The 23058-nt window shown below is 41.5% G+C and overlaps 1 protein-coding gene across 4 annotated transcripts in view; it reads left to right on the top strand.

Annotated features, from left to right (window-relative positions):
- Positions 1 to 23058, top strand: part of NFKB2 (nuclear factor kappa B subunit 2) — a 109039-nt gene that overhangs the window by 52403 nt on the left and 33578 nt on the right. For all 4 annotated transcript variants that reach the window (XM_083364628.1, XM_083364627.1, XM_083364626.1 and 1 more), the window contains 2 exons: positions 3876 to 4061; positions 6289 to 6430. In XM_083364628.1, coding sequence (XP_083220754.1) covers positions 3876 to 4061; positions 6289 to 6430 — 328 coding nt within the window. The remainder of the gene's footprint in view (positions 1 to 3875; positions 4062 to 6288; positions 6431 to 23058) is intronic.

Here is a 23058-nt window from a genome sequence, read left to right as displayed (position 1 = left end):
ACAGCAGCACCGGCTACATGCCTTTCAGACTAGCCACAGGAAAAGAGTTCAGCCCAATGCCTGACTACCCTCAGGTGCCCTCCGTTTCCCAGACACTTGATCAATGGGTGAGGGGGTGGGAAGAGGTTTGGAGAAATAAGAAAATGGTGTTTAAAAAGTCTTCTGAGACTTATAAAAACAGGCTGATAAAAAGAGGGCTCCCCAAAGAAAATTCCAAGTTGGGAAAAAGGTTTATCTGTCAACTAAATATTTATGTCTCAAATTACCCAGCAAGAAATTAGGACCAAAATTCTTGGGACCTTTCCCCCTCGTAGGGATCATCAACCCTGTCACAGTAGAATTAAAACTCCCTAGGCTTTTAGGGAAAGATCACCCTGTCTTCCATTGCAACCTGCTGAAATCTTTCTGGGACTCCACCTTAAGACCTCCCCCTAAGAAGGCGCCCAGGCCCCTAGTAGTAGCGGGTCAGAGACACTATGAAGTCAAAGGCATTCTTGACTCTAGAATCTTTAAAGGGAAATTGCAGTACCTAGTAGAATGGAAGGGGTACTCGCTGTCTGAAGCTACTTGGGTGAAATCTAGCGATGTGAAGGCTGACCAACTCATCAAAAAGTTTCATGAAAAAATCCCCAACAGACCAAGAGATAATCCCTGACATATGTTTACATTACAGGATCTATCCTTTTTGTAAGGGTGGCCGGATGTCAATGCTGCAAACATTGGATGTTTTTGCTCTGACAATATAAGAGGCAGCCTTTTCCTTTAAACTGTTTTTGCTTTGAATCAATGAAGCTGGGGGGGAATGTTAGCCCAGTTGTTTTAATTAAGATAAGGGATGGCACTCTACAGAAAGGAAGTGAAACTTTGCATGTTAAACTAATTGGAGAATGTGATTTATGACGTGTAATTAAGGGAGGGAATTGTATATGATACGATGTGTTCAGGGGAGGAGAATTCAGATTCTGACATCCATCCGTGAGTGCCAATGCTTTGTTCTCATTATTATAGACTTTTTAGAATAAACAATGCTGGAATGTTCTTTGATCTGTCTCATTAGTTGGAACCATGACATCTGCAAAAGACAAAAATTAAAATAAGGAAGAAAACGGTAAGAGAACACCTATCTGACCTTGATAAATATAAATCACTAGGACCTGACAGTTTACATTCCAGACTTCTGAAGGAGCTGGCAGATGTTATCTCAGAACCATTGCACCATATATCTTTCAAAAATCCTGGAGCACTGGAGAAGCACCTGAGGATTGGAAAAGGGCTGATGTGGTTCACATCTTCAAGAAAGAAGGAAAAAAAACAGATCCAGGAAACTACAGCCCAATCAGTCTAACAGCAATACCTGGGAAGATCCTGGAAAAGAATCAAAAAGCAGATCTGTGAACAACTAGAAGCAAACAAAGTTATAACTGGTAGCCAGCAGGGGTTTGTTTAAAACAGATCATGCCAAATTGATTTTATTTCATTCTTTGATAAAGTCACCAAATTAATAGACCAGCTAAACACTGTGGACATAGTATGCTTACATTTTAGTAAGGCATTTGACAAAGTAGACCGCAATCTACTGCTTGGTAAGCTAGAAAAAGGTGGAACAGACAACATCACCACCAGATGGATTTGTAGCTGGCTGACAAACTGTACTCAGTGAGTAGTCCTCAATAGTACTACATCCACATGGAGAGAAGTAAGCAGTGGGGTACCATAAGGCTCTGTCTTTGGCCCAGTACTGTTCAATATCTTCATCAATGGCTTAGATGAGGGAACAGAACAGGAACTCATCAAATTTGCAGACGACACTAAACTGGCAGGAATAGCCAACACCCCAGAAGACAAGCTCAGGATTCAAAAAGCTCTTGACAAACTTGAACAATGGGCCCTATCCAACAAAATGAACTTTAATGTGGAGAAAAGCAAAGTTTTACATTTAGGCAGGAAAAATCAAAGGTATAAGTAGAGATTAGGTGAGATCTTGCTCAAAACAGTAACTGTGAGAGGGACCTTGGAGTCCTAGTGGACGATCTCTTGACTATGAGCCAGCAATGTGCAGCCGCCGCCAAAAAAGCTAATACAATCATGGGTCACATAAACAGAGGCGTAGAATCAAGATCACGCAAAGTATTAGTACCACTTTATAAAACCCTAGTGAGACCACACCTGGAATTCTGTAACCAATTTTGTTCACCATACTACAAAAAGATGTTGAGACCTTGGAAACAGTTCAGAGAAAAGCAGCTAAGATGATCCAAGGCCTGGAGACTAAAACACATGAACAGCTGCAGGACATGGTTTGGCTAGTCTAAAGAAAAGAAGAAATAGGGGTGACATTATAGCAGTATTCCAGTATTTGAGAGGCTGCCACAAAGAAGAGGGGGTCAAATTATTTTTCAAAGCACCAGAGGGCAGGACAAGAAACAATGGTTGGACACTAACCAAAGAGAGAAGCAACCTGGAATTAAGGAGAAACTTCCTATCAGTGAGGATAATTAACCAGTGGAACAGCTTTCTTTCAGAAATTGTGGGCACTCCATCACTGGAGGTTTTTAAGAAGAGACTGGACAGTCACTTCTCTGAGATGGTATCCTGCTTGAGCCGGCATCTACCCTACTGGCATTGTCAATCAACCAATATTTGTAATCCAAAATGTCCAGCTGTCATAAAGCCAATCTATACGTTTCCCCCAGACAGAGATAATCCAAAGGCAACTTTTTTGTCTGTCTCTAATTTTTGTAATTAAAAGTCAATCATTGTTGATAATCCAAGAAGGTCAGCAAGTTTCAAAACAATCTGTACCATGCAGAGAACAACCCAAAGTTTTTTTCTCTATTTCCAGCTGCTGCCTGCAGAGTTCCAGAGACATCAAAGAGACTAACTTATTATCTATGTCTGGGCTTCATGCTAAGTTCACTCCAGATATAATAAATTTAGGTGCTATGCCTGTATTCCACCAGTAGATGTCATTAGGTATCCATCTTCCAACACTTAAAAGGAAGCCTAGTTCTTAAGTTTTGCCCAATCTTTTTTCAAAAAAGTTTTAAGAATTCTCTAAATTGCCAAGTTTGTGAAAGCTATGTCTTTATATTATTTCCTTATGTTATTTTCAATTTAATGTTGTATTCTTCTCTGTTTCTGTCCCCAAAACAAGGATTAAATCACTGTGTTCATTTTTCTGGAGGGAAGGGGCAAAAATCTCCTTCCCTCTTGCTTCTGATTTTTGTTTGTTTGTTTGTTTTTGCTTTTGGGGAATTTATCTTTTTCAGGGACTCAGTAGCCAAATAGTAGAAAAAGAAAAAGCAGTCTTACCTAGTTCCAAACACAATGCCCACAATTTCTAAATAACAATTTATTTCTTCTGACTTATCACATGAATGTAGCTTGTCTTTCCCCTGCTGGTTTAGAGGGCTTTCCTTTGATCAAACAGATTGATCAAACAGTCTTTCCGTGATCGACAAGGGTTTATCGCCTCTCTGAGGTGACTTTAAACCCTTTTAAGGCACCTGACAGGGAGAAATCACCCATGGGAATTGGAGCCCTGCTTTTCCCTCACCTGTGATGCCATGATGTGAAGCGGAGTTGAAAGTAATCAGTTCTTATAGTTTTATTATCAGTCTGAAGTAAATAAAATACAGTAGCTGAATACTTGAGTGGTAGTTATAGTTCTCTTATGAATTGTCATTTATTGTGGCCACAGTGCCCTTACAAAGCATGTGATCATTTTGCATATATACAAAGCTTGCAAAAAAAGACTTGACTTTTTAGGTAGTTCTTACAGCAACAACCAATATGATTATGAAAAGAGTTAAAATGTCTCTTTTTAAACATATATACTTTAAATTGCATGGCCTTTTTTTGTTCTGCTCTTCTAGCTGGGAGTCCCTGGCATTCCTCAGGATATAGTCCATATAACAACAGCATCTACCTATCTGGATCGCATCCTATAGGCAACTATCAGGGTGGAAGAGGTATCCAGATGCCCAGAACTGCTAGACTGAAAGATAGTGAACATCATCCTTCAGAAGATGACAGCGATTATATTAAATTGCTGCAGCATGGTATGGCTGGGGAGATAAGCAAAAACTATTTTTTCTTTGTTTGGGAAGCATCCAGAATTCAGCTTTCATTGTTGAGACTTCTAAAGGTAAAGGTAAAGCTTTCCCAGCACAATCATGTCCAATTTTAGGGGGCAATGCTCATCTCCATTAGTTGAGAGAGCCAGTGTTGTCTGAAGACAATTTTATGGTCATGTGACCAGCATGACTATACACTGGTGCACATGGAATGCTGTTTTATCTTTTCACATTTATTCACATTAGCATGCTTTCGAACTGCTAGGTTGGCAGGAGCTGGGGCAAGTAATGGGAGCTTATTTTGTTGCGCGGCACTTGTGTCTCGAACCTGAGCTGCCAGCTTAATTTTTTTAAAAGGTTTAGACTAAATTCCCCTCCCCTTGGTTACAAAGTTGCCAGTTGCAATTCCCACCCCAATTAGAGGTCATAAACCACATTCACCAATTGTTAGAAACTGCAGGCACTCTTTCCAGCTATCCAGCCTGCCAAAATATTATCAGCAATGACCTTGGTTCCCATACATTTGAATTGTTTTGGTTAACTGACAACACCTTGGCAGGCTGGACAGCTGGGAGGAGTGCCCACATTTTCTAACAATTGGTGAATGTGATTTATGACATCTAATTGGGGTGGGAATTGCAACTGGCAACTTCTAATCTAAATATGTGGCAATGAAGATGAAGTGAAAATGGCTTCAGTTCGTCACAGCGTTGACAGAGGCTCTATAAACTACTGCAGTGTTTAGAACGCAGTGTTGCAGGCTAACTGCCCAATGCCAGGAGTTCGATCCTCACTGGCTCAAGGTTGACTCAGCCTTCCATCCTTCTAAGGTCAGTAAAATGAGGACCCAGATTATTGAGGGCAGTATGCTGACTCAGTAAACTGCTTAGGGAGTGCTGTAAAGCACTATGAAGCAGTATATAAGGGTACGTGCTATAGCTAAGCGCTAAGTGCTATTTACTACAAGGTTAGCTCTGCAAGCAAGTCTAGTCTAACATAATATATGTGAACTCAGTTACTCTTATTATCAGTAGTTCACTGAACTGATAGTTCAGTTACTGAATTATCAATAGTTTTAAAAAGGGACGTTCAAGTACTAGAGAATTTGCTCATAAACCAGAGTAGAGTGGTCAAGTTGGAAGCTTTCTTTTTCTCTTATCTGATTCAAAATGTTTGTGACTTATATTTAGAAGTATATTAGTGTTTTTCCTTGTAAAAATAACTAATGTTTTTGGGGTAACATGTTTTGTTTTTCTGTCAGAGATGTACTACATCATCAAGATACATAGAAACTCTCGAGAATTCACACTTTTATTTTCCAGTGAATAAATGGGTATACAGAACGATGAAACATATAGAGATCTAGTCATTCCTTTTCATGCCTTCCAAAGTTTTCTAGTTTTCTTTCTCTTCTGTCTAGGTAGGCCTTGACTTAACGACCACAACTGAGCCCAGAATTATAGTTGTAAGTTGTGCCAGTCCTTTAAGCAGGTCAGCACATGACTCTGCGATGGTCATTAAGTGAATGCTGCAGTTATTAAGCAAATCCATTATCCACAATGAATGTTTTTTGCCAGAAACCAGAAGTAAATGCTGATTTCTGGTAAAAAAAAGTTGTAAATTGCAGTCGTGTGACCACAGGATTCTGCAGATGGCCATAAATGAAGGCTAGTTGCTGAGTGCCCAACACGTGATCATGAGACCTTGGGGGGGGGGTTGTTGCAAACGAAACTTCAAATCCAGGTCATAAATATCTAGAGAGGCCCGTTGTAACTTTGAATAGTCACTAAGTGACTGGTCGTAAGTCGAAGACTACCTGTACCAACTGCAACTAACTGGGAACTAGTGAATAGCCCATGCTTTTGTGTTGCCAACATCAGCCGAACAGTAGATAACTAAACTACTCAAATCTCCTGGCAAGCCCATGCTGCTGCCATAACCAACTCACCTAGAATGTTTTTGCACTGACACAGGTATTTGGAAGTGGACTTAGATCAAAGTAATTCACCAGTATTACTTACTTTGAAGAACAAGCACACTGAGATCTGTCCCATTACATACTATCAGCATAAAAATAGTTGCTTGACTACAGTAAATTGGATATCATTCTCTTTTTAAGAAAAAAGGCATAGGAAGATGGAGTTGTATAAGCAGAAATTTTTTGTGCTTGCGCTGCTTGTTTTGATAGTCTGCTTTTCCCCATTTTACCTAGCTCAGGAATGCAGTTCCTGGATGCTAACGGTAGCTCGGCGAAGTGCCCAGGCACTTTTGGATTATGCAGTTACTGCTGATCCACGTATGTTGTTGGCCGTGCAAAGACACCTAGCTGCTTCTCAGGATGAAAATGGAGATTCGTAAGTATATTTTGGAAAAATCAGGGCTCCTAGTCTGAGATCATTTGCAGAGAATTAGTCTTCAAATTACTTGCCTCTGTTTAGTATTTTCCTCATTGTAGGGATACTCTTCCAGTGCAAATTTATGTCAGCTGTGACTTAACTAAAGAACCTTATATAGAAAAGAATTCTGTAATCCCTGGTTTCAGCAAACCTTGTGAGAAACGAATTCTTCAACCCACTACCAAGATAGTTTTTCCTTCTTCTGAAATATGTGATATCATGCTTAAGTTGGTGAACGTTTGGCCCTCCAATGTCATACAAAATGATGGGGAGTGTGTGTGTAATTTTTTTTATTAAAATCAACAGGAAAAACAATTAGAATGCTTTTAAAAAATAAAAATGAGCCCAGAGATGTTAGAAACAATTATATGGGAGGCAAGTAAGGCTTACAATAAGAGGAATCTTAATGAAGCTTGTAGCAAACCAGAAAAAAGAATGCAGATGGAAATCACAAATAAAGATAAAGGAATTAGAATTGATTCATAAACCTAAGCCAGGATGAGAAGCATTGAGATTGCTAAATAAAGTTAAACAGTATTGGAATTGGTAGACCTTCATAAGAAGATAAAATACATTAAAATCATTTTGAAAATTCAAATAAGCCAGGAAAATCTCAGACAAATTAGAAAAGACAAAGAAAGAAGGATGACAATAGTGATTAATTAACAGGCTCCATACAGAATAACAGTTAGAAGAGGCCTTGGAGAGCTTCTAGTCCAGCCGCCTGCTCAAGCAGGAGACCCTATACCATTCTGGACAAATTACTGTCTAATCTCTTCTTAAAAAGCTCCAGTGATGGAGCACCCACGACTTCTGGAGGCAAGCCATTCCACTGATCAATTATTCTTGCTGACAGGAAAGTTCTTCTTAATTCTAGGTTGGATCTCTCCTTAATAAGCTTCCATTTGTTATTTCTTGTTCTGTCCTCAGGTGCTTTGGAGGACAATATAGGTAAAGGTAAAGGTACAGGTTCCCCCACACATGCGTGCTAGTCGTTTCCAACTCTAGGGGGCGGTGCTCATCTCCGTTTCAAAGCCGAGGACATCTCCGTGGTCATGTGGCCAGCATGACTAGATGCCAAAGGAACATGGAACGCTGTTACCTTCCCACCGTAGTGGTCCCTATTTTTCTACTTGCATTTTTACGTGCTTTTGAACTGCTAGGTGGGCAGAAGCTGGGACGAGTAACAGGCGCTCACTCTGTTACGCGGCACTCGGGATTCGACCCGCCAAACTGCCGACCTTCTAGTCGACAGGCTCAGCATCCTAACCCACTGAGCCACCGTGTCCCTAGTATATGACAAACCATCAAATATTGGAAGGCCATTATCATGTCACTCTTAATCCGTCTCTTCGTTAGACTAGATATATTTAGTTCCTGCAACCATTCCTTAGCTTTTCTCTGCATTCTTTCTAGAGTCTAAACATTTTTCTTATATTGTGGAGGCCAAACCTCAGTATTCCAAATCTGGTCTTTGTCTTGCAGTATTCCAAGTATAGTTTTAGCAAGGCCTTACAAAGCAGTATGAACACTTATCCTGATCTTTATACTAATCTGTTGATGCAGCCTAGGACTGCATTTGCGTTTTGGCTGTTGCAGCTTCATAGCTGTCACACATATTCCATTCTCCCCACTCTCCCTGCCTGGTTTTGTAGGCAAGTCAAGGGGAAAAAATGTCCGAAACAGCATGACGTTTTCCAAGCTTGAAAGGCTGCCCCCCCCTAGAAGTTGGAAGGAACCTGGAAGACAATAAGTACACTACTGTCAATGCTGCAAACGTTGACATGTTTTTGCACTGACATTATAAGAGACAGCCTTTTGTTTAAACTGCTTCACTTTGAATCTTGAAGGGAGGGAATTTTCTAACGACTGTTTTGAGAAGATTAGAAAAGCCCGCATACAGAATGGGAGGTGAGACCTCATATGTAAAACTAATTGGATAATGTGATTTATGACATGTAGATAAGGGCGGGGATTGTGTGTGTGTTACAATGGGTTGGGGGGAGGAGATTTCAGATTCTGGCGTCCCTCTATGAGTGCTGATGTTTCGTTTCATTACTAAGACTTTTTAGATAAATAATATGCCTGCAATTAGTTTGACTTGTCTCATTCATCGGAACCATGACATCATGCCAGAATCTCCTTTCTTTCAAAGGGGGGTCCTGAACCCCTGCCGCTGTCTCCGGTAAGAGAGATAAGCTGGCAAAGATTCAGGGAAGAATTCTCAAGATGGAAAAGGAGAGCCTGGTTGCTGGCAAAACGTATGAAGTGGAAATAATAAAGTTTTCTGTGGGAAGATGAATTTGGGCCGATCTCCAACATCAGCAGATAACTGAGCTTATCTTGTCGTCAAGCTGGAACCACTCCAGTAGAGAATACGGAGGCTAGACTGTGTGGCAAGAGGCCCCAGAAGCAGAATGGGGAGGAGATGTCAGATCTTCAGCCACTGAGAATCTGGTTGAGTGGAAAATCCTGTCTGCAGATCAGACTGACTGCCAGACCCAGGAGTCCCCTGCCAAGCCCTCCAGACCCATAGAGACAGAGGACCTCAGCCTGGAGCCTCTGCAGTAATGGGAGTTTGAGGAGCCCCCACAAGTGAAAGGCCAACAACCTCTGAGCTTGCCCCAGCTAATAGAAGCCTTGCTACAGCTGGGGGTGGTGCAGAAGCCTGGCGATCAGGAGCTGGTGGGAGGACAAAAGCAAGGGTGGCAGCAGCAGGATCCAAACGTGCAACCCCTGAACATACACCAGGACCAGTGGGGCCAGCAGCAGTGGAGGCCCTGGCAGCCATTAGATCAGCAACCAGAGTGGGGCCAGCAGCAACTGGAGACACAACAAGAGCAGTGGGGGCCCCAGCAACCATTTAACCAACAACCAGGGTGGGGCCAGCAGCAATGGGGGCCCCAGCAACCATTAATGAGCCCACCCTTCAGAGCAACCTTTGATGGGGATCCAGAGAAACTGATTTTCTTCCTCAACAGCGTACGGTCTCATTTGTATAGCTGGGCCTATCTCTACCTGGACCCAGGTGCTGTAGTCGATGTGATTGTGTCCAGCCTAGAGGGAGAAGCATCCAAATGGTTGAACAATTTATATAACGAGCAGGCCCCTGAATTGGAGGACCCCCACCTTTTCCTCCTGGGGCTAAGGGACCCATCCATCGCCCTCAGAGTGGAAGAGCAAATCCATAAGATAAAGCAAGCTGGCCGGCCTGCCCTAGAGTACGTGCGGGAGTTTCGAAAGCTGACCAGTTGGATAGAGAGATGGTCTCAGCAATCCATAATTCATCTTTTTAGAAAAGGGTTAGATGACTACCTTTCTCTGGCATGTATCTACCGAGCTGTACCTGACCAAGTGCATGAATGGTACCAGGCAGCGGTGAAATTAGATGTTCAGCTTGCCTGCTATAAGAAGCCTCTCCTACCTGAACCTGACCCAAGGTCAGAACAACCTGAATGACAGTCGCCCCCACGAAGATCTCCAACTACTGTGATGGCTGAAAGACCCAAGCCACCAGTAGACCCAGCAATTAAGTGTTTCCGATGTGGACAACAGGGACATCGAGCAGTGAAATGCCCGGTCCCCTTCCCCCAACAGCAAAACAGATCAGGACCAGCAATGAGAAAGAGACCTGCACAGCGGCTAAAGGGAGAGAAATCCAACAACACAGGAACCTGTTGTACAGGTCACACATGGGAGGACGCTGGAACTCAGACTGGATCCACCCCCCTTCTACCCTCTTTCGACAGTGACAGTGAAGGGGAGAAAAACCCGATGGTGAGTCGACGCATCCTACCCTTTTTATTGCCTGCTAAACTCATACTCCCCAAGTCAGGGGCACAAGTAGACCTGAAAGTGCTAGTCGATACTGGCTGCTCCCAATGCATCATTAGCCTGTCATGTGCCTTAAGACTGGGCATATGGGCTAAGCCGCTCTCCAAACCTGTGAGGTTTGAGTAAGCCGATGGCTCTCTAATGGGAGGGACTTTAGTCATGCAATTAACGGAGCCCTTACACCTGGAAATAGGTGAGCACTGGGAGTTTATTCGCTTCCTGGTAGCTCCAAAGATGTCTGAGACTGTGATCCTAGGACTAGCCTGGCTAGACAAATGGAACCCATTTATCTGGTGGGAAAAAGGAATGAGAACTGTGAGATTACCCATAGGGCCCGACCCCCCCTTTGATTCAACAGATGTTACAGGGGATTTTAGCCCACCCAATGAGCAAGCGCACATGGCTGCCTTGCGGCCACCTGGCAAGCAGCTCATACCCAGCGAGTACCAGGACCTAGTGGAGGTGTTTAAATAATAAACCTTTATTGTCAAAGTACAACATGTGTACATTGAGATTAGCTGAGCCTCCCACCATGCTCTCTCCCCCCAACACACAGTGACAATAAACCCTCCATCCTACCACACCATGTGAACCAACTACACCACACACTGGCCTCCCAAGTCAATTCTGCATAAGTTCACAGAGATTATGTCCCATTTAAAAGCCTAACAGCCCACGGATAAAAGCTATTTTTCAGCCTGTTGGTATGGCTGGCTATATTCCTATATCTCCTACCACATGGTAGGAGAGTAAAGAGATACCGTCCAGGGTGTGAGTCATCCCTGAGAATCTTCCTCACTCTTCCAAGGCAACGAGCCCTGGCGATGTCATCCAGTGGTGTTAGGGAACAGCCCACAATGTCTTGTGCTGTGCTCACTACCCTCTGTAATACTTTTCTGTCCGCGGCTGTCAGACCAGCATACCAAACCACAATACCATACGAGAGGACGCTCTCTATAGTAGACTGGTAAAAGAGGGTCATTAGCCATTGTTCTACCCTGTTCTTCTGCAAGACCCTAAGAAAGTGAAGCCTCTGTTGGGCCTTTCTAGCCACCTGGGTTGTGTTAACTTTCCAGGTCAGATCTTCACAGAGGTAGACTTCCAGAAGTTTAAAGGAGGAAACTCACTCTATACAGTCCTCCCTGATGTAAAGTGGGGCAGGTTCCTCCTTTTTTCTCCGGAAGTCTAACACCATCTCTTTCGTCTTGCCAATGTTTAGGTGCAAGTTGTTGTTACTACACCATATGGATAGTTTTTGTACCTCCGCCCTATATGCTGTCTCATCCCCACCTGTAATAAGACCCACCACAGTTGTATCATCTGCGAACTTGATTATCGCAGTGGATGGGTCAGATGATACACAATCATAAGTGTATAAAGAGTACAGGTAGGGGCTAAGCACACAGCCCTGTGGCGTGCTGGTGCAAAGCTTCAGGGGGGTGGACAAAGCAGACCCGACCCTCACTGTTTGTAACCGATCCCTAAGAAAGTCTTGAATCCAATCACCGATGGCGGGGGAGAATTTCAAGTCAGTCAGCTTCTCGATGAGAATGCTCGGCAAAATGGTGTTGAAAGCCAAGCTGTAGTCAACAAAAAGCATCCTGACATAACTTCCAGGTCTCTCGAGATGACTTGCTACAGAGTGTAAAGCAGTAGCTATGGCATCGTCTGTCGACCTATTTCCCCTGTAGGCAAATTGATGTTTATCAAAGTCCAGTGAGAGGCATGTCCTAAGATGTTGGAGAACCAATCTTTTGAAGCATTTCATGACTACAGACGTTAATGCAATGGGTCTTTAGTCATTCAGGCACTCAACTGCAGTTTTCTTGGGGACTGGGACAATGGTAGCTGCTTTCAAGCATGATGGTACACATGCAAGGAGATGTTAAAAATCCTTGTCAGGACCCCTGCTAATTGATCAGCACAATTCCTGACCACTATCCCCAGCACCCCATCTGGGCCTGCGGCTTTGCTGGGATTCACAGCCTTCAATACAGCTCTCACTTGGTGTTCGCACAGGGTGAGTGGCTGAGAGTCAGAAGGCCAGCCAGCAAAGGCTACGGGGTCTTTAGTGAGAAAGAATGCGATACCTTGCCTCCTCACCGGCCCAATGATTGTTCCATTGAACTATTACCAGGGGCCAAACTTCCCCAACCAAGAATTTACGCTATGTCCCCCCTTGAAATGGAGGAGATGCAGCGATATGTGGATACAAACCTAGCGGGATTCATCGAACGGGCCAAGTCTACTGTGGGAGCCCCTTTCAAAGAGAAAATAGATGGGTCTCTACGTCTCTGCGTGGACTATAAAGGCCTAAACGCTGTGAGTGTGGAAAATGAATACCCTCACCCCTCCTGAAAGACCTGCTAACCCCACCTGGCGAAGGGGAGTGTCTTCACCAAGTTAGACCTGAGAGAAGCATATTACCGCGTAAGAATAAAGGAGGGGGATGAGTGGAAAACGGCCTTCAACTGCCCCTTGGGAAGCTACCAATTCAAAGTCATTCCATTTGGACTGCAGGGAGCCCCAGTCGTATTTATGCAATTGATTAATGAGGTCCTACATGAACATTTATAGAAAGTGGTTCTGGTGTATCTTAATGACATTCTGATATACAGTACGAATATGACTGATCACATACGACTGGTCAGAGAAGTGTTAAACTATTGAATGCCAAACTTTATGTCAAATTGTCGAAATGTTAATTTCACGAAACCTGATTAGATTATCTCAGCTATAGAATTTCCGATGAGGGCATCGAAATGAACCCAGCCAAAGTGAAAACTATAATTGAATGGCAGCCCCCAAACACTTGCAAACAGCTGCAAAGCTTCCTAGGGCTTGCCAATTTCTACCATGAATTCATTCCCTCTTTTGCCAAGATTGCTCTACTCCTTACAGAATTAGTCAAAATGGGCAAGGGAGAGGGAAAACCGTGACCTGGCCAGCCACTAGCATGGACTATGAGTTGCCAGAAAGCTTTTGAGAATTTAAAAAGACTATTTGTGGCTGAACCGGTCCTAAAGCACCCCTGCCCCAGGGAGCCCTTTGTAATTCAAGCATATGCCAGTGACGTGGCAGTCGGAGCTGTGTTACTACAAAAGAATAAAAGTGGAGTCCTACAACTTGTGCCTATACCTATAAAAAATTCATGGAAGGTGAGAGGAGATGGACAGTCTGGGAGAAGGAGGCCTTTGCAATTAGGTGGGGGCTATTAACCTGGCAACACTATTTAGAAGGGAGCAAGGTGCCTTTTGAAGTATGGACAGATCACAAAAATTTAGAGGCACTAAAAACTCCCTGCAAATTGTCCCCAAAGCAAGTGCGATGGGCACAGTACTTTAACCATTTTATCTTTAGTTTAAAGTACATACCAGGAAGGAAAAACTTCCTAGCTGATGCGCTATCCCGACTGCCACAGTACAAAAGTGAACACTTGGTAGACTAAGTAATCCATGCTAGTTTGTGAAACTGACATTTTGACAGTTTGGTGTATTAGTGTCCCAACAGTTTTTTCAGCACCTGTCGCATGAGTTTCACATGTTCATCCATAGTCTCAGTGTAGATGAGGATGTCATCCAGGTACACCAAAACCCACTTATATAAATGCTCATGCAGTACCCCATTTATGAGCTGCATAAATATGGCAGGGGTCCCCTGCAGTCCAAAAGGCAGTTGAAGGCAATTTTTCACTTGTTGCCTTACTTGACCCTCACTCGATAATGCACCTCCTTATATTTTCCCCTTGGCTAAATGTCACAACATGTCCTTCATAAGGGGGAGGGGATACATGTTTTCTGCACACACACTGTTAATATCACAAAAATCAATGCACAATCTCAGGCGACACATCTTTCTTCTCTTTAGATAGCAGGGGTGCTGCCACTCGAGATTTTGCTGTTTGGATAAATCCCCTCGTTAAATTCCTATTAATGTAGTCCCTCAACTCCTTCATCTCCTTTGGAGTCATGGAATACATCTTTGGCTTGGGGAGCTTCGCTCCAGGCAGGATCTCAATAGCACAGTCTGTGGGGCGATGAGGGGGCAGGACTTTGTACTCCTTCTTGCTGAACGCCTCCATAAGGTCTCGGTACTCTCTTGGGATGGCCTGCTGCTCCTCTCCCTTCTCTGATACTGCTTTGCTGTACTCTAAAGACTTTCCTCACTTCTACTCCCGGCTCAGGCTTCCCCTTTTCCTTCTCAGGGGGATTGGGACTTCACCTCTTCATACCACTCACTTTGGGGCTGTCTCCCAATAAATCCAGGATCCCCACTTTGCTACCTAACCCAGCCCTAAAATCATCTCTTTAACCATTGTTGGGGCGACCAGGAATTGAATTGTCTCTTGGTGGCCCCTAAATTTCAGTTGCACCTGCTCCATTAATTGGGAGGCACCCTTGCCCCCCCCTACCAAGGTGCCATCAACTTGTTCAAACTTCATGGCCTTCCTAAGCTTTCTCACATGTAGTTCTAACTTTTGTACTGTGGGCTGGCTAATAAAGCATCAGGTGCAGCCTGAATCTATAAGTGCCTTTACCATCCCCTTTGCCTCTGAGTGGGGTGCTGCAATGTCCACTTTAGCTGCGAAGTGGTTGACTGGTCCACTCACCATTGGGTCATCTTCTCCCTCACTGTCACTGTCATAGAGGGTCATCTGTGGCTCCTCTTCAGTCGGAGTTCCATCCCCTTCACTTTCGGGGGAAGACCTCAATGCCTTGGGCTGCCCCTCATGACTTCTCTTTCCTCCTCTTCGGTGGCTTGTTAGGCTTCAGAGGGAAGGGACAGCAGAACCCGCTCTAGGTATTGGTGTCAGGGATACTGCTGCGCAATGGCTCTCCTGGCTGCAGTGGAAGCACAGGATGGGGGGGACAACTTGAAGCTTCAGCAGAGGCAGGAGACGCCATTGCCAGCTGCTTTCTCCCTCATGCGCTCTTCTTTTGGCTTTTCTTCAGGCGCGATTCAGATCTCCCATGGCCCTTGTATTCCATCAGGTCTAGCTCCACAGTGGTCACCAGTTGGTACCAGTTGTTGAGCTGGTCTTGGATCCCTCTGCCCAGGCTCGTGCACTATAGGTCACAGCCCAACCCGTCTTGAAAGTAGAGGGTCAGGAGTTGCTCTGGCCAGTGCCTCAGCCTCCTTGCCATCTTCCTGAACTCTCTGATGTATTCTGCTATGGATCTGTTCTCCTGCCTGGCGTTCAGACCTCAGTCTTGGCTCGTCGGGGTTGTGTGGCATTGCTGAACTGGGCTCTTGACTTCTTCAAGGAAAGCATCCGGATCCCCTAGTTCGGGAGCTCCCTCATCATCGAAAGCAACCACCCATTCCGTGGTTTCTCCCTCATGTTTCATCGACAGTAACATCCACACAGGCCTTTTCATCAGGATACATCTGGCCAAATCGATCCAGGTGTGACCACATCTAGTTCAGGAAGAAAGCCAGCTTCTCTAGGTTTCTATTGAAGGTTGCTTTTAGCGATGGAGGTTGCTGGACTCCGGGTGCAGGCCAATGCCATGGAGCCCATCCCCTTGCATAGGGGAAAGGCCCAGGCTGGGCGGCTGGCATTGGCGGTTGCAGCCACAGCTGGCCGGCCATTCCAGGTGGTTGGACAATTGTTGGCTGAGGACTAGCAGCCCTGAGTCCTAGACTCGTGCCAGACTGAGGACAGGTAACCCTCTGGGGGCTGGCCGACCCCCCCAGTTGCAGTGGTCACTGCCCTTGGATTGGATTGAGGAGACAGGCTTGGCGTGGCTGCCACGAGGGCTGAACCTTGTTTGGGAAATCTGCTGCCGGCTCCTAGCCAACTCCCTTCCCCGTACTTCCAGGTTGCACAGTCTCTTCCATAGCTGCTCAATCGACTGACTGTTGCCTATTGTCAAATGCCTCCAGCCCACTGGCCCTTTCCATTCCAAAATTTTCCTCAAAAATTTTCCTCTTCCTCCTTTCAGACATCTTCCCCTCACAGCCCCCCCAGAGATGACCAGATAGTATAGGGGTTCAGGACCCCTTAATTGATTTTCATTTTTAATGATGGCTGACTGTGTCAAAGTTCCGGCTGATGATCCCAACAAAGCAAGCACACCTGAGACATTGCAATCTCTAATGCCAGGCTTTGTTGAGCATAGCATACCGGCACTAATGAAAGCAAAAGTCAGTTCTGATTAAATTGATGTGAAAGCACTATATTCAAAGTATAGCAACTCTCTTTCCCCCTGATAGTGCAGGTCACATTACCTAATTAACCTCCAGACAATTGTTATGAGAAAGTATCTTCAGTTTCCAAAACAAACTCATGGATGACCTTGCAGCTCAACAGCTGCAACACACATTCCATTCTCCGCCAGGTTTTGTAAGTAAGCCAAGGGGAAAAAAGTGTCCAAAACAGCATGAAGTTTTCCGAGCTTGACACCCATACTGGCTTCTGGAATAGCTTTACTTGTTTCTCGATGTTCACAGATCCGTTGCTTGATTATGTTTTCCAAGTTCTTCCCAGGTATTTTTTTTATTAAAGAGTTTTACAAATACATTTTAAACATAAAAACCCATCCCTCCCTCTCCCTCCCCCCCCCGACTTCCCAGAGCAAATACAGGGTATTAACCCTAACAATCTTAAACTATAATATGCTAACTAGCTATAATAACACTTTAAGTCCTATCGCACTTTAACTCTCCTTAAAAATAACTAAATAATAACAAATCTTATAAATCTAATACTTATTCAAATGCTAAATGAAACTTTTTAGTCCCATATTTATTCTGGATATAATCAATCCATCTTCTCCATTCCAAAATATATCTTTGTTGCGAATGATCTTTCAAATATGCTGAGATTTTTGCCATTTCTGCCAGGTTTGAAACTTTTAAAGTCCATTCTTCTATAGTAGGCAAATCCTCCTTCTTCCAATATTGTGCTACCAGAAGTCTTGCTGCCGTTATTAAATTCAACATCAATTTAGTTTCTATAGCAGTAGAGTCTATAGTAATACCCAGCAAAAATAATTGTGGAGAAAACTTTTATCTTTTTCTTAAATATCTTCTGCATATTCCACCAAATTTTAATCCAAAAAGCTTTTACTTTTTTACAAGTCCACCATATATGATAATACATTGCATCATCACAACCACACCTCCAGCATTTAGGCTGATAATTTGGATACATAAATGCCAATTTCTTAGGATCTAAATGCCATCTATAAAACATCTTATAAAAATTCTCTCTTACATTTTGTGCCTCTGTAAATTTTACATTTCTGACCCAGATTGTTTCCCAAGTATCCATCGTTATTGGTTCTTGAATATTCTGGGCCCATTTTATCATACAATCTTTAACAAGTTCCGTTTCTGAATTTAATTCTATCAATGCATTATATATCCTCCTTATATGTGCAGGACTTTGATCTCTAATTTGTTTCACCAAATTTTCATCTATAGAAATACCAATTTTCTGATCCTGTTTCCATCTAGCTTGTAACTGCCCATACTGGAACCAGGTTTGTACTATCTTTTCTTCTTTTAAAATATTAAATGGCTTTAATTGCCACACATTTCTTTCCAATCTAAGAATTTCTTTATATGTAGTCACATCATGCTTAAATCCCACATTTATATTTTCTATCGCATGTTTAGGTATTGCCCAAATTGGAATTTTAAAATTCAACTTATAACGATATTTTTTCCAGACTCGCAACAGGGCGTATCTTAATATATATTTCTTAAAAACATTATCCACTTTTTTATCATACAATAAATAAACATGTCAACCAAATAACAAATCATATCCTTCAATATTCAGTAATCTCCTTTGTGTTAAACCAATTACTAATTGATGATAATGCCGCAGCCTCATAGTATAATTTAAAATTGGGCATTTTAAGACCACCTCTTTCACATACATCTTGCATTATCTTAAGTTTAACTCTCGGTCTCTTCCCTGCCCAAACAAATTTATTAATACCTCTCTGCCATTCCTCCAAATTTGAATCTTTTTAAAGTATAGGTATCGTTTGAAACAAAAATAAAAATTTAGGTAAAACATTCATTTTCACAGCTGCAATTCTTCCCAATAAGGACAATTGTAATTTTTTCCAACTATCTAATTCTTTTTGTATTTTTAACCATAACAATTCATAATTATTTTTATATAATTTCACATTTGAAACTGAAAGATAAACCCCCAAGTATTTAATCTTAACTATTTCAAATCCCGTTAGTTTTCCTAAAGCTTCCTTTTGTTCTTTAGTCATATTTTTAGACAATATTTTAGTTTTTTGCCTATTTACCTTAAATCCAGAAACTTGTACATATTGTAAAATTATTTCCATTAAATCTATAACCGATTGAGTTGGTTGAGTTACTGTAATTACCAAGTCATCCGCAAACGCTTTCAGTCTATAATCTTGATCTTTAATTTTAATTCCCTTTATTTTCTCTGAATCACGTATCTTGATCAACAATATTTCCAATGTTAAAACAAATAATGGTGACAGCGGACAACCCTGTCTTGTTCCCTTTTCAATTTTACAAGCTTCTGTTAAACTACCATTAATTATTATTTGAGCTGTTTGTTTTTGATATATTGCCCTAATAGGTTGTAAAAACTTATCACCAAACTTCATCTTCTCCAAAACTTTAAATAAAAATTGCCAATTCAATTGATCAAAGGCCTTTTCGGCATCCAAAAAGATCAACACTGCGGGGACTTGATTATTTCTTTCCAAAAATTCTAATAAATTTACAATATGTCTCACATTATTTTTCATTTGTCTACACTTATAAATCCTGTTTGATCACTATGAATCATTTGCTGCATAACCTTCATTAATCTATTTGCTAAAATCTTTGCAAATATTTTATAATCATTATTTAAAAGCGATATAGGCCTATAATTTTTAAGTTGAACAAGATTTTGATCTTCCTTAGGGATCAAAGTTATAAATGCTGTTTCCCACGATGGAGGCACTTCTCCTCCAGATTGAATTGTTCTAAATAATTCTTTTAATGGCTCCACCATTTGTGATTGTAAATTTTTATAATAAATAGCTGATAAACCATCTGTACTGGGTGCCTTACCCACTTTCAATTATTTAATTGCTAAAATAATTTCTTCAGCAGTTATCAATTGATTGATCCCTTCCTGTTGCTCTTGTGTAAGTATTGGGATATTCACGTTCTGTAAGTAACTATCCATATCTAAACCTTGCTTTATATCCTTACCATATAATTTAGAATAAAATTCAACAAAAGCATTTTTAATAAGATTTTGCTGAAACACCTCTTTACCCTTATATTCTGTCTTGTGATCTTTGTTTTTTCCTTAATAAATAAGCTAACCACCTACCCGGTTTATTAGCATTATTAAAAGTATTATTTTTGGCATATCGTAGATTAGTTGCCACTTGATTTGCCATTAACATATCAAACTGTCCTCTTAACAAGTTAATTACTTCTTTCAACCTCTTATCAGATGGGTTCAGAATAAAAGCTTTCTCTTTCAACTTTATTTCCTCCTCTATTTCTTTATGCTTATATTCCAATCTATATCTATGTTTATTATTCAAATATATTAGCACTCCTCTCATATAAGCTTTACTTGCATCCCAAACCATTTCAATGGGAGTACCCTTATGCATATTCATGATAAAAAATTCTCGCATATACTTTTTACATTCTACCACATTTTCTTCATATATAAACAAATTTTCATTTAATCTTCATGATCTTCTATCACTCATGCCCTTGGGCATATCTTAATCTTCTTAATCCTAGAAAAAAAACCATTAGTAGTTAATATAAAATCAATCCTAGAAAAAGATTGATGTCTGTCAGAAAAAAAAGTAAAATCCTTTTCTTCCAGATTTCGTTCTCTCCAGACATCACGCAATTCCAAGTCATCTTTCAAATCAAAAAAAGATTTTGGCAATCTAGCATGGCTTGGAGTATTTTTAAAAAACCCATTTTTATCTTTCTGAGTATCCAACACTCCATTCCAATCTCCCATTAAAATACTCGATTTATAATCCCATTGAGTTATTTTATTTTATTTTATTTTTTATTGAAAAGTTTTAACATACATTTTCTCTTTAACAGTCCCCCCTCCCCCTCCCCTCTCCCTCCCTCCCTACCACTCTCCCCCTCCCCCTCCCTGACTTCCCAGAGCTAAGTACAAGGTATAAAAACAAAAAAAAACCAATCATAAACATCCATATACTAACAACCATAAACTCTACAATCTATCACTCTCTGGCTCATATAGGATAATACAAACACTATTAATATTAAATATATATAGAGAAAACAAGAAAAAAAAGAAAAAGAAAAGGAAGACTTATTCAAATGCTACATGAAACTTTTTAGTCCTATATTTGTTCTGGATATACTCAATCCATTTTCTCCATTCCATAATATAACGTTCTTGCGAGTGATCTTTCAAATAAGCCGAAATCTTTGCCATCTCTGCCAGGTCAGAAACCTTTAAAGTCCATTCTTCTATAGTCGGCAGTTCCTCTTTCTTCCAATACTGACCTATTAAGAGTCTTGCTGCCGTAATTAAATTCAACATCAGCTTAGTGTCCACAACCGTAGCATCTGTAATTATTCCCAACAAGAAAAGTTGCGGACAAAACTTTATCCTTTGCTTGAAAATCTTCTGCATATTCCACCAAATTTTAATCCAGAAGGCCTTAACCTTTTTGCAAGTCCACCATACGTGAAAATATGTTGCATCTTCATCACCACACCTCCAGCATTTTGGCTGATAATTCGGATACATACTTGCAAGCTTTTTAGGATCTAGATGCCATCTATAAAACATTTTATAAAAGTTCTCTCTTAAATTTTGAGCTTGTGTAAATTTTACGTTCCTCACCCAAATCTTTTCCCACGTATCCATTGTAATAACTTCTTGGATGTTTTGGGCCCATTTTATCATACAGTCCTTAACAAGTTCTGTTTCTGAGTCAATCTCTATCAATGCAAGATATATCCGTTTAATATGTGCTGGTCCCTGATTTCTAATTTGCTTTATCAGATTTTCATCAGTCATTGTAAAGCCAATTTTCTGGTCTTCTTTCCACCTGGCCCGTAGCTGAATATATTGAAACCAAGTTTGAACAATCTCTTCATCTCGCAAGAGGCTATATGGTTTCAAACACCAGACATTTCTTTCCAAGCTTAAAATCTCTTTATACGTAGTCACATCATGTTTAAAACCAACATTTATATTTTCTATTGCGTGTTTTGGAATTGCCCACAATGGTATCTTACAGTCTAACTTATGTCTATACTTCTTCCAAACTCTCAGCAATGCCTGTCTTAAAATATGCACTCTAAACACATTATCTACCTTCTTATCACACAACAAATATGCATGCCAGCCAAACAGCAAATCATGGCCCTCAAGATTTAATAATCTCTCTTGTGTCAAATTAATCCAATCACTTATACCTGCTAACGCAGCAGCTTCATAATATAATTTAAGATTAGGCATTTTAAGACCACCTCTTTCACGAGTATCCTGCATAATCTTAAGTTTAACTCGTGGCCTTTTCCCTGCCCACACAAATTTATTGATACCTCTCTGCCATTCCTCCAAATTAGAATCTTTATTAAGAACCGGTATCATTTGAAATAAAAATAAAAATTTAGGCAGGACATTCATTTTCACTGCTGCGATTCGCCCCAACAAAGACAATTGCAGTTTTTCCCAACTCTCCATTTCTTTTTGGATTTTTCCCCATAATTTTTCATAGTTATTTTTATATAGTTTTGTATTAGAGGGCGACAAAAGCACCCCCAAATATTTGACCCTTTTAACAATCTCAAATCCAGTTAACCCTTCTAAAAGGGCCTTTTGCGATGCTGTCATATTTTTAGCCAGAATTTTAGTTTTTTGTACATTAACTTTAAATCCAGAAACCTTCCCATATTGCATTATTATCTCCATCAGGTCCACAACAGAGCTCTTCGGCTGGGTCACTGTAACAACCAGATCGTCTGCGAACGCTCTCAATCTATAATCCTGATCTCTAATTTGTATACCCTTAATTCTTTCCGAGTTCCGTATTTTTACCAATAATATCTCCAATGTTAACACAAATAACAAAGGCGATAACGGGCACCCTTGCCTTGTACCCTTCTCAATATTACATGCTTCTGACAAGCTATTATTAACTATTATTCGGGCTGTTTGTTTTTGATATACAGTAATGCCCTAATTGGTTGCAGAAATTTATCCCCAAAATTCATTTTATCTAAAACTTTCATCAAAAATTGCCAGTTCAATTGATCAAAGGCTTTTTCAGCATCTAAAAAAATTAGCACCGCAGGGATCTGGTTGTTCCTTTCCAAAAATTCCAACACATCAACTATATGCCTCATGTTATTTTTCATTTGCCTACCACTAATAAACCCAGTGGGACGTGGTGAGCTTGTCGATCGGAAGGTCGGCAGTTTGGCGGGTCGAATCCCGAGTGCCGCATAACAGAGTGAGCGCCTGTTACTCGTCCCAGCTTCTGCCAACCTAGCAGTTCGAAAGCACGTAAAAATGCAAGTAGAAAAATAGGGACCACTACGGTGGGAAGGTAACAGCGTTCCGTGCGCCTCTGGCGTCTAGTCATGCCGGCCACATGACCACGGAGACGTCCTCGGACAAGCGCTGGCTCTTCGGCTTTGAAACGGAGATGAGCACCGGCCCCTAGAGTCGGAAACGACTAGCACGCATGTGCGGGGGAACCTTTACCTTTACCTTTAATAAACCC

Source organism: Vipera ursinii, assembly GCF_947247035.1.
Source record: "Vipera ursinii genome assembly, chromosome: 5".
Lineage (NCBI taxonomy): Eukaryota > Metazoa > Chordata > Lepidosauria > Squamata > Viperidae > Vipera > Vipera ursinii.
Note: the sequence above shows the minus strand (reverse complement) of the source record. Positions and strands in the feature narration are given on the sequence as shown.